Source organism: Trachurus trachurus (assembly GCF_905171665.1).
Source record: "Trachurus trachurus genome assembly, chromosome: 5".
Taxonomy (NCBI): domain Eukaryota; kingdom Metazoa; phylum Chordata; class Actinopteri; order Carangiformes; family Carangidae; genus Trachurus; species Trachurus trachurus.
The window spans coordinates 25,103,729-25,116,550 of NC_139896.1; the positions used below are offsets into that span (position 1 = coordinate 25,103,729).

The window sequence follows — 12,822 nt, forward strand, 5'->3', positions numbered from 1 at the left end:
TTGCTGCCACAAGGTTTGACCATCAACTATGTACAGCTCTGCTGTTCCACTCAAAAATATCCTGAACAATAAGACAATCCTTTTGCAGGTTTGGTTTCTGGGTTGAGTCCTGCATGTAATTAAGTAATTTGAAGGTGATAAATAAAATCCTACAGATAACCATTATGAGTAATTTCTTCACAACATTTTTTATTCTGGAAAAAATGGTTATTTAAAAGTTAGACTTAGATTTTTTGTATTTCAGTCAAAATACTGTACAGATATAGACAGGATTAACTGTGAATGATCCTGTAAACACTAAAAATTAAACAAATGTCCAAAAGTAGCAGCAGCTCTGGCTGTTGAAGAGCACAGACAGGTAAGACAGCAGGTCAACATGAACAATGAGTGCAACGATTTTCACACCTTCACATTTTATTGTTCAATCTGATCAGAGAGCAGATTAAATTCTGCGACTGTCCTTCACTTCAGATAAGATTCTCGATACAACGCCCACTTAATTGCTGAAAAGTCCGTCTGAAATCAGAGTCTTCATTTTGTCCTCACCTCAGACTGAAACGTCACACTGACAGTCAGTGAAATGTCTCTCATGTCTGTTCGATGGTCACTGATGGAGTCAGTCAGGAACCAGTATCAGTGTCCATGTCGTCAGTGTCGTCGCCCTCTGAGCGGCAGATCTCGTCCAGTGCCAGCTCTGGAAACAGGAAGTGGATAGTGTGAGTCTTTACTGGGTGATGTTATATCTGTGGCCTATTGAATCAACAGCAATTTGAACCTTCAATTGAAGTTTTATTATTCTGCACAATTTCATGGCTTAACTCAGTCAAAGCACACACAGATCAGTTGATCAGATAATGTTATTGCTGATCAGTGTGTATTTACTGAACATATTCCCCACTTGATGTTGATTGGTGGTAATTATTCATTGGTAAAAATAAAAACTTGTAGACTGGCTGAAAAAACATTGTGTGTATTTTTGTGTGTGTGTTTGTACCCTCGCTCTCGCTCAGCTCAGGGATCTTCCTCAGCGTGTCTCGTACGGCGGGGATCACCTGGTCGTACATGTGCAGCAGCGGTCTGCAGCTCTCTGAGAAGTTGCTGTGATGCAGCAGCAGCCAGTGCAGCAGCAGCAAACACTCTCTGAGCAGAGACGCCGCGGGGCTGCGCCACCACGGCGACGAGGGGGCGGAGCACCGTGGTAAGGGCTGGGGCGCACCTGAGAGGACAGCCATTTTAGGGACAGCTTGCTACAGAGACTTCATTGTGCATTTTATCAGACCCATGCTTCAAAATCTGACATGCGACTGACCTGTTGAGTCCGACGGCTCCTGAGAACCACGGAGATCCAACCACTGTCGATGGAAAACAATCACCACTGTCTGGACCACCTGAGAGGAAGAAAGTGAAACTCATGTTGAAAAGTGCAACACAAAGTTTGGGGTCACTATACGGAGAAACAGAATAGATATTTACCTCAGTGAAGCATTGACAGCTGCCGTGGTTTGTGCTCCAGCTTTCTGCTCTCTGAGTCATTAGTCTGCTCAACAAACGAACCACCTGAGACACAAACACAACAATGGCCGATAGAGGTGAGTCCTCAAAACAGCTGTGTTTCAATACATGTAAGTTGTGACCGGGACAAACAAAGACAGAGCCTTTACAAAGGCTGTACCTGTCTTGGTCTCGTTTGCTTTGATTATCCAGTGGGGAAAGCAACATGTATTGTAAAATACTGACAACTGCCTAAATGTTTTTGTCGCAGCAACTCTGCTCTTTGCTTTTTTGCAACTCATCAGTTGCAAAGTCGACAACCTGCTCGCATATGCCCAGTGTGTGTAATTGGAGGTCGTTTCTGATACAGAGCTAAAATGGTTTTCTGGATGGGGCTGTTTTTGTTTGGGAATATCGTTTTAAAATGAAACCTGTTGTGCGGATGAGGTCTGAGGTCAGAAAACATGTAGTTTAAGAGCAACACCTTAGGGTTAGGGAACTTATGGACGTTCTTACTTCTCTTATTTTTTTTCCACATTTTATAATCTTAACCACTAATCATGAGAATAATCTGCTGATTACTTGAGAGAGGAAATAACTGAGAGCTGCAGCCAGAATAGACACAGGAGCCAGCTGTTGTAGTCCAGGTGAAGTAGGTCAACTGGTCCTCAACTGTCAAGCTGATGCTCTGCTGATGTCAGTCAGATACACACAGGGGGAAGAAACGTGTCCAGGTTTCAGATGAAGTGCTTGTTTGATCATCTTTTTAACGACGATGACTAATGTGACGCAGCCAGAAGGCGTCCGTGACACCAGAGTTCTCATCTCACCTTTCAGAAAAGGTAGAAACACTTTGTCTTTAGACGTGTGCTGACTTGATAGGATAGTTATTTTGAAACGTACCAAGACCATAACGCTGATGGGAGCGTGCCTATGTTCCCTCAGCCCTATGTTCCCTCTGGACTCTCTCTACCTATCTGGACTCTGTCTATCTGGCCTGTCTAGCCTCTACCTGGTCTTTTTACTAAACTTAACCAACTCCTTTCTTCATTGCCTAAACCCAACCAATGGTGGGACCAAAGGGCTGTGGGAACATAGGGCCTAATTTTCAGTGACAACAAAAGTTAGAAATGAGGGAACATAGGGCTGAGGGAACATAGGGCCTAATTTTCAGTGACGACAAAAGTTAGAAATGAGGGAACATAGGGCTGAGGGAACATAGGGATGACCCCACGCTGATGCTATCCATATAAACCTCCTGCAGGACTAAAGTATGTCTCTGCCGTGTGTGCGTTACCTGCAGGTCCAGCAGAATCCACTCTGTGTGTGTTGCATGGTTGTCTGGTCTGGTTCTGATGTACTGGAATAACTTAAGGAAAACACAAGGGTCTGGGAAAAAAACAAACAAACAAACAAAAAAAACAGAACTTCAGTTTCAGTAAATAAATATAAAAATACAAAATATCAAATTTCATTAGTATACAGATGCCTTTTAAATGATAGATGACACCTCACCGTGCTGCGAGCAGAGCTGCTGGGCCAGTGTTCGGTGGTCGGACATCAACGTGAGGATGGACACACATTCTTTAATCATCTGCAACTTGCCGTCCGCTGACAAACACGCACACACCACCTGCAACACACACTGCAACCTGACAGATAGAGACAGAGGACAGCTGTGACTGCACAGAAGATGCAGGTTTGAATTTGACTAAACACTAAAAAGTTTTAAACCTAACAATGGTAAATATTCCTGTAGTTACAGTAATACTGTCTGCGCCTGACTGAGAGAAGTGCAAAGTCCAACCTCAATCAGTGCACGAGAGGCCACAAAAACAAAACTACATTTTACAAAGAGTGAAAAGTGAGACTGATTTATCGTATGCACATGCCGAAAATGATCATCATTAGCCATGAATCAGCTGATCTTACTCACAGATGATCAGTATCAGCAGTGCAAAAATGTGAGCAGGGCAGCACTTGCAAATATCCTTAGAGGTATGAAATAAGCAACATGAAAGGTCAGGAGTCAGTTTGTCTTTGCCGACTCAGCACTGCCTCACAAAAACTGCACTGATCCGGTCTCAGGGCTCAGCTCTGTTCTTCCCACATGGTTTCTTTTTAATAAACCAGCAGATAAAGGCCAGGGAACTCCTCTACCAGTGGTTACCTGCTGCACAGCCCTTCTCGGCTATTTTTACCTTCTGTTCTGTCACCCACTGACTGTAAACGCTTGAAGGTATTTTACAGTCACATTACGTAACTACTGACGCAAAGTGGAAAATGTTAACGCATACACACGCACACACACTCCCTGGTCGGCTACTCCTTGATCTCCAGCAGTGTTACGCCCATTTAAATGTTGCATCATATTTGTGCATGTGTTATCCTGCACATTTTGTAAAAGGATTCATTTGATGGATTGATTAAAATTGAATATGAATGCGTGTGGAGTGGGTGTAGTGTTAGGTCACGTTCGCTACTTTCTGCTGCTCTCACGCAACAAAAACTCAGACTTAAACAATCTTCTTTGAACATATTAATTTCAATATATGATTAAAGAGACCCCGAGGAGTTTATATTTTGGTTATAAAAGAGTCTCATATTAATGTGGATGAATCTACGTTACACACTTGTTAATGGGTCCATTTTTGATAAATATATATCGTTTTGTATTTATAGTTATTTTGGTATTATTATTTAGTGGTCGGCTCCTACTTTCGGTTTCCCGGACGCTGCCTGGCAGGTCATGGGAATAACGCCGCCGAATCGCCGTTTATGGTCGGAACTACGAAGTATCTGATCATCTTCGAACCTCGGACTTTCATTCTTGATTAATGAAAACATTCTTGGCAATGTTTTCGCTTTCGTCCATCTTGCACAGGTCCAAGAATACCACCACACGCGCGGAGGCTCATGGGAAATCTGGTGTGAAAACACATAGCTTTCCAAAACTCCTCGTAGTCCCTTTAAGCTGTGATGAACTAAAACTGTTTAAAATACGGTGTTATGAAAATTAATTCTAATGCTAATCAATAATTAACAATTAAAAAAGTACAAATTCAAATAAATGTTGTGTGCGTGTACCTGTCAGTGTGTGTTTGTGGTGTCCTCTCAATCAGGACACACAGTGTCTTCATGGCGCTGAGGACAAGATCCTCCCTTTGTGAGCTGCTGCCTCCTTCAAGTCCTGTTTGACACAGCCGTAACACTGACTGCAGCAAGGCCTTGTGGGAGCACAGATCTCTGCCTGCAGCACTTGGCTCAGTCTACAAGAGGAAGGAAAGGAGGACAATCCCACTGAAACATTTCTCTTTAATTCTAAAATTCAAGTGAACAATCTGTGAAGGCATCTCATTGTGTCATAAAGACAAATCAAACATGTTTTATTTCTTAAAGTTGATATTTTGATATTGCCATATCCACTGTGGTGGGGAGTAAGGTTTACATTTTCTGCCTGTACCTTGTTGTCTGTAACGCAGCCTCGACTCTCTTCTGACAACACAGCCTCCACGACCTGGGGAACAGCACAGAGGTCAAAGGTCAAATATTGAAAGAACAAATAACCATTAGCCGCATAAACTGTGTCCTAACGACTGAATATTACAGAGCTCCATTCAGATAAAACGTCGATCTTGGTGTGATCTCCCTCTACTCTATTTTATTCTTTTTATATAAATCCTAAATTGTATATGCAGTATATGCATATTTTTTTTGCACTAGAGTATTTTTATTTTTATTTCTATTTATTCTATTTTATTTTATCTTATTTTATTTTATCCCTAACTATTTTTTGGTACCTTTATGTTTGCACCTGAGGGTTCATACACATTTTAACCAACAAATTTCCATGACTTTTCCATGACTTTCCCATGACTTGGCAACAAGTTTCCATGACATTACAAGACCTCTAAAACATCAATGTATGCATGAAATATATGCAAACTATGTAAAACAAACAAACAAACAAAAGAACAGTGGAATTGTCAAAGAATAGATCTAATGACAATGGGCTTTATGCACAGCTCCACTACTTCCTCAGGACCCCTGTTTCCAAGACTTTTCCAGGCCTGGAAAATGACATTTTCAAATTCCATGACTTTTCCAGGTTTTTTCAAAACGTACGAACTCAGACACCACGACAAGTTCCTTTTGCTGTAAACTGTTTACTGCTCTTGGCAATAAAAACATTTCTGATTCTGAAAAGCAACTCAAAGACACAGTTTTACTGTTTCAGTAAGGCCTAAAACCAACGTAAATCGAACCAGATCTGCCATCAAGTCATGCGTGTGGTTTGTCATTACAGATGTTACAGAATAAAGAAGTAATGTTGTGTCATCACCTCATCACTGTGAGCCAGCAGCAGGCAGAGGAGTCGCAGAGCGGCCAAACCAGTGTCCTCCATGCTGAAACCAGGCAAACCCGTCTCCTCGAGTCTTCCGCCTCGGGCGGTGGCAGCAGCGTGGCCAGCTGGGAGTGAGCTGACAGCGGCAGAGTCTGAATTGCTGCCGCCAGCAGAGTTTGAACGGAGCAGGTCCAGAGCCTGACAGAGACGAGACAGGTGGAGGTCCAACAGAGGGAGGAGTAGGACGGCTCCATGACACGACCTACAGAGAAATTGAGATAAATGGAGTTAGCCTAATCAGATAAGCAATCACCCCAGATCTGGAGCAGCTATTCCCAAACTTTTTATATATTATTTCATAGTCCTTCGAAATCCCAATTTAAGCTATAAATAAAATGCCAAATCCATCTATTAAGTACTTGTTTCAGCATTTATTTAAGCTCTGTTTGCAATGACAAATTCTTCCATCGCTACTCTGTCAGTCACTCTGACTGCTGTGAACACTCACATCCTAGAAGAGACAGCCGGCTACTGTGCATTGTTATGTCATTGTCTGAGCCTTAATATGATACACCTGTGGAAAATGTTACATACAGTTTACACATATCAAATCAGCGACAAAAACATGTGATGTCATGATGGTGTTGACTTGTTATTTCAGTGCTGCTGTTATACTATTTGGCCACAAGAGGGCGCTGCTGTCCACAGAACCTTTCTACTCCTACTGTGGTGATCAGGATTCTTCAGTCAGTGGAAGATACTTTATAATATATAATTTACAATTTACAATAAGTATGTAAAATGAGAACACGTTCCAGGTGAGAGCCTGAAACTGTCTAAATTTAAAGGGATATTTCAACATTTTGGCAAATGTGCCTATTGCCATAATACCTATAGTTTTAGGAGTAGGTTCATTACCTTTAATTGTCGGTGCAAGCTGTTTTGACATAGGCAGGGGATAGACGCGAGGTGCATGGTATTTCCACGTTTCCCTCATCAAACTAAATACACAATCCAACAACTCCAAAACACTCTCGTTGAGAAATTGTGACCTGCACATTCACCACGCTATTAATTAATAATGTAACATTACGAGACGGAGTGGAGTAGTATTCGAGGCAAATGAGTACCCGCAACTACATTTCAGACACGGCTGCTGGGCGGAGTGATTTCAAAAGTATAATTATAATAATATACGATAATTAATTATACGTTATTAGCTCATAGCGTGACAAATGTACAGGGCACAACTTGTCCACGAGAGCGTTTTGGAGTTGTTGGACTGTGGATTTAGTTTGATTAGAGAACGTAAAAATACCATGCACCTTGCGTCTCTCCCCCGCCGATCTCAAAACAACGTGCTCCGACAATTAAAGGTAATGAACCAACTCATTCCCAACATCAATCCCTGTTATCAATACCAGCTGGTCTTTCAGCTCCAGGGACCCACTACCCCCACTAAAACCAAACTGTGACGGGTTCTGCAAATTATAAAAAGCCCCCTCATGTCACTGACAGGATGAAGTGGAGTTATGCTTTTAGTCATGTGAAGAGAGGAAAAACACAAAATGAACCGGGATTACACTAACGTGAGGCTGATGTTTCATATTAAAATGTTCCTGTCTTACAATTCTATATAAAATTATCAATTTTGCACATTTTGTAAAGGTCTACTTATTCTTATGCTCACAGATGGAGGAGGGAGGATTGTAGTGGGAGCACTGGGGTGTCAGGAATGTAGGCCCACTTTTTTTTCCCATACATAACAATTATCAGGAATCAATAAGGAAACAGACATATAAGCAGAATCGTAATTCAATCAAAGTTTCAGCTGAGCAGCTGCTGAATCATCAGACAGAGCGTGTACCTGTGGTTCCTGCTGGTGGCTGCAGCTGCTGCTCGGCTTTGACTGAGCATGTTGAGTCCGGTTACAGCCAGACTCTGGACCGGACTCAGAGAGGCTCTGGAAGCTCCATCTCCACTGACACACGCTGCTGCTGCATCAGAGTGCAGCAGGAAATCTGCCGACAGCCCACTGAACACACAGACATCAAGTCAGTCAGCAGTTCATAACAGTCCAGCTCCTCTGTGCTTGAGCTGGGATGTGGAACAGTAGTGCAACTGCCACCACTGCAGCAGCCCTAACCCTAACCCACTATCATTACTAGTATTCAAATATTAAAGGGGAAACTTCATATCTACAGTTTACTACACTTTGTTCATAATGATCATAATATTGCAAACCTGCAATAATAACACCAAACCTCTGTGACCATCAATATCACCATGGTTACAGTGCATGGTTTTTACCTGGATGTCAGGTGGGTGTCTGTCAGACTCATAGTCAGCAGATGAGAGAGGCTGAGGCTGCTGGGAGACAGAGGCTGCTGCAGCAACAACCCCAACAGGACGCCACCTGGAGGACAAAAGAAAACACATTTTAATCACAATTACCTCTTTTGTGCCCATTTGTCTCCCACCGAGAAGACCCTGACATCACAGGCATCAGATGTAGTATACCCTCCTTCACAATACATGCTGTTTGTTTTGCATTTAGTTTAGCGGGCAGCATTAACAAGTCCTGTTTAAATATAAATGATCTGAGGTACACAGTGGTGTTACTCTCACCTTCTGTGTGAAAATCTGATGCAGTAAGAGTACCGGTATGTAACCTGACTGTATGTCTGGTGGAGGACGCACAGATATCAGCCACTATCAGAGCTGATACGTGTGCCAATAACCCAAGTTTATGAAATATCCCTCTAGTGTCCTTTTGAAATGTAACTGTATTTATTCTGAATGTGTTTTTCCTTTTATTGTTGTTTATTATTGTTTTTGTATGTTATTATGTACTGTACGCAGCAGAGGGTGGGTAGGTATTGGATCGGGATCCCCTTAGGGCAAGTTGTTGTTATTCATTGTAATGTAATATTTTATTCTTCCCAAAATACAAAATAAAATATCATTTTTTTTAAATGCAGGTTAATGCAACTGACACACTGACCTTGATGCTGCAGATGTGCAGGTCTGACAATCAGGAAGGGGTCTGGACGACTGTTGTCACATTTGCTGTTGGATGAGCCTCTATCTGCTGAAACACACATACTTTTGTCACTTTTGGTGACATTGCATACATGTATAGACTTCCACAACCCACTACCACTACAAAACCTCACTGACCCACATAGATATTAACCAAAGTTCAATGAAAAAACCCCATAATGGACACATATATTTCAACCACAACTGTAACGACCTCCATGACATCACCATGTAACGCACCATCTCTTCGTGTCTTCATTGGCGTCTTCACCGGCGTTGTCCTGGATGGCACATTGGCTCCAAACATCTCCTTGGTGATGAAACCGTTTCCAGCCGGAGAGGAGGAGCTGCTGCCAAGAGAGCTCAGCACTTTAGGACTGAGAGCAGAAAGAGAGTGAACAGAGACGAGCAGATGACAGTCAGTCAATTGTTCATCCTGCACTAACTGAATTACTGTAAATAAGATTTATGTCTCCTTATAATTTTATACAGATTTTGTTACTGTATCTTTACATGTTTATTATTGCTTGCCTACGTTATTTTATTGCCCTAATTATTGTATCTGTACCTATATTTATACATCGTTTATCCATGTAGGGTTGCAGGGGAGCTGGAGCCAATCCCAGCTAACATAGGGCACGGGCAGGCTTCACCCTGGACAAGACGCCAGTCTATCCAAATATTTTTATCATTTAAAATATTAGAGTATAATGAGATTTTGAATTATAAGCTGTAACACCTTAATTTAGGCACATTTAAAGCAAAAAAGAACTCTACATCAAACCAGGAACCAACTGTAAAAAACATGACACAAGACATTTCCTGTAGGTGTTGTTTACTTTCCTCATCTCCCAAACTCTCAGAAAGTTTAACTAATTATAACTGTTGGACTGACCCTGCTGAGCTAAAGGAAAGTACTGAGACCGAGGTGAATATCTGACCAAACTCTTTTAATGTTCAGTTAACTGCAATATAGAGTAGAAAAACAGCAAATCCTCATTGAGAGAATGACTGAAGTTTATGCAAATAGTTGTATCGATGATGACTCACCTGTTTCTAGGCAGTGGAGAGGCCGTCTTGTTTTTTTCTGAACTGTGCAGTTTGGACTTCATCTCATTGATCTCTGCTTCTTTAAACTGCAGCTCAGACTGCAAAGACTGAACCTGCACACACAACATGTTATTGTTATCATCATGTTATTGTGAGGAATAAACAGTATGGACAGTGTGAATGTCTGACTGTGGTAGCTTTCTGCACCTTCTTGTTGAGCTCCTTCTCCTTGTCACTCTGCTCCTTCTTCCTCTGAGTCTCCAACAGGACCTGGTTTTGTCTCTCAGCCTCGTTCTCCTGCTGAGCTGCTTTCAGGTGGTCCCTCAGGACACGGATCTCCCCACTCTTCGAGACAATCTCATCTTCTACTTCTTTGAGCTAATAACATGTACACACACACACACACACACACACACACACACACACACACACACACACACACACAAGGACATGTTCATCAATGCAGTTCTTAGCTTTTACAGGACCTTCCTAAACTCTAAATTCAACAAAAGTGTGATTATCTTAACATCTTCACATTTAGACCATGCATCATCAAGGTGTGGGAATCAAAATCAAACCTTTCAGATGCAGACTGATATGTGTCCATATAACATTAAATTCAAATTCACAAATGCTGAAATGTGTTGTAATAGTTGAGATTATTTATTAATTTACTGTGCATAAACCTTCCATTACGCACTGACTCTTGTCTGTGTGTGGCTCTCTGTGATTGAAGGACACTTTACAAGAAATCTGCTAAACAAAACTATGAAGTTACAGAAAAGTAAAAATATAATATATTTTTACTTTTCTGTAACTTCATAAGGAATGTAGTGTGCAACTGTAAGCTCAAGTGCAGTGTTATGGCTTTCAGTCATGATTATGCAGTTTTGTTCACCGGACAATTGTTCAACTCCCCTCAGCTGCTTTCTCTAAACCTGCCCTTCTAATGCTGTGGTGATTTTTTATAAACTTTGATGCACACTAGGTTGACGGGCCACTCTTTATTGCCAGTAGTGCGTGAATGATGTTGTTTGTCTCTTAATGTGGCCCTGTGATAGACTGGTGACCTGTCCAGGGCGTATACCCTGCCCACACCCTACGTCAGCTGTAACTGGCTCCAGCCACGGATAAGTAATATAGAGAATAGATGGATGGAGGTCAGTATCACCTTCCTTTTCAGCTCTGCATGCTGAGCCTCCAGCGAGTCCTCTCTGTCACACCCAATTTGCTGCTGCCTGTTACCTGAACACACAAAACAACAGAGCTTTGTCAACACATCTGATACAAAAAACTGACATGCAGTGTATCAGCACTGTTCCCCAATCCCCACTGTACTTTTCTTAATATGAAGAGGAAGAAATTTAACAAGATTAGATGACTATAATACAAGATTAAATGTGTAAATCTGTGGGGTTTGCCTTTATATACGGTTAAACTTTATTCATCTATTTATAACACTTTAAACAGCCACAGCTGGAACAAAGTGCTGTACATTAATAAGAATATTAATAAAAATGAAAGGGGGATGTTATTTATTTAAGGGGGAAAAGAAACTTCTATTAATGTTCAATTCTGCTCTGAACTCACCAAGAGGCTCTCTGCTCATCCCAGCATTCCCTCTGTTGCTGTTGCCGAATCCAAATGTGTTTTCTCTGCTCTTCTTCAGTGCAGCTCTGCTCAGAGGTTTGCTCTGTCCTGCAGTGTGGGGCCTAGCCGACTCCATCGGTTTGTTTTCTGGTTTAGACCCTGCAGCTGATGTGGTGGCGGCCTGCGAGGCAATGATGTCGATCTCATCCAAGTCGTCTTGAGTGAAGTCATCATCACCTCCAAATGGGTCATCGAAGGCCACTGTCGTTGTCACTTCGTGGTTCAGGCCTCTGAGGCGCTTGGTGGGAGGGCAGTTCATACTGTGAAGGAGAAGTAGAGGATGTTAACTAGCTGACAGCTCTGACCTTTGACCTCCAAACTGATCATTTACAGTACTACTACCCAGACTAAGAATTTGGTCTTTCCTGGCCAAAAAGACTCAGAGTTACACACCAGTCAGACTATAGGTAGATGTATACAGGACTATCTTATCCCAGTATTTAGGATACCAAACCAAATCTCTGCAAGTGCATCCTTTCAACTTCATTCAGCTACAGGAGCTTAACTCAGAGCAGGACCGTCAAGTGACCAGCCTGATTAGTGAAGTAAGTGAAGGTCTGAGCAGAGATCTGTCAATGCAGCAACAAACCAGTGTTCATTTCTATCGTAACCAAACCTCAAAACAAGTGAGTTAGTTACGTTAATGTAGTTTACAGGTGCTCGCTTCCTCTGGGTCTCCTGTTACTGTACCTTGAGCTCTGCTGGTGCAGCTCCTGAAAGTTGTTAGCTAAAAGATAAAGCCAAGTAGGAATCCAATGGGAAGTTAGCTCGCTAAGCTAACACCGCTCACTCCGTCACGGCAGCATTTCAAAGCCACAATAAACCTCATGAAAAGTATGTGAGCGGTGTCTGATGATGGCGCCCGTTCACACGGTCCGTCCGCACTAAAGTAAGCGGTGAAATTTGTGTTTTTAAGGAAAAGGAATCAGAAAGACAAAGTTGAAGTGGTCAAGTCAGACTTGTGTTGTTGAGCCCGCTTCAGTGCTGCTGACAATCTGACCAATCAGAGCGACGCGCTGACAAGCCGACCAATCATCCGCGGCAACCATGCACTGACGGAAGCTTGTGCGGGACATACCTTACTAAACTACAACCACACAGGTCTGTGAAATAATTTGCGTTATTTGCTTATTTTGTGCTTCTTGTGCCTCGCTTCGTGTGTTTCTGTATTTTGTTCTGCATTTTTCTGCTGTCTCACTTTGTTGCAGCTTTTTACATATCTGCATATGTTGTGACGTTGTTTA

At 42.1% G+C, this 12,822-nt stretch overlaps 1 protein-coding gene across 2 annotated transcripts; it reads right to left on the reverse strand.

The window, feature by feature from the left end:
* Window positions 1-396: 396 nt before the first annotated feature.
* Window positions 397-12,559, reverse strand: atrip (ATR interacting protein). Of its 2 annotated transcripts, none has more exons than XM_083971344.1 (18): window positions 12,538-12,559; window positions 11,519-11,838; window positions 11,100-11,173; window positions 10,136-10,306; window positions 9,929-10,041; window positions 9,119-9,255; window positions 8,841-8,924; window positions 8,147-8,252; window positions 7,704-7,871; window positions 5,834-6,098; window positions 4,955-5,008; window positions 4,579-4,760; window positions 3,007-3,143; window positions 2,789-2,880; window positions 1,474-1,557; window positions 1,310-1,388; window positions 995-1,216; window positions 397-694 (listed from the first exon to the last, which is right to left on the reverse strand). In XM_083971344.1, the coding sequence occupies exons 2-18, from the start codon at window positions 11,835-11,837 to the stop codon at window positions 621-623; spliced, it is 2,361 nt and encodes a 786-aa protein (XP_083827470.1). In that variant the 5' UTR covers window position 11,838; window positions 12,538-12,559; the 3' UTR covers window positions 397-620. The 2 variants fall into 2 exon arrangements, with proteins under 2 accessions (XP_083827470.1, XP_083827469.1); XM_083971343.1 differs by having other exon boundaries at window positions 12,269-12,550.
* Between the last annotated feature and the right edge of the window lie 263 nt (window positions 12,560-12,822).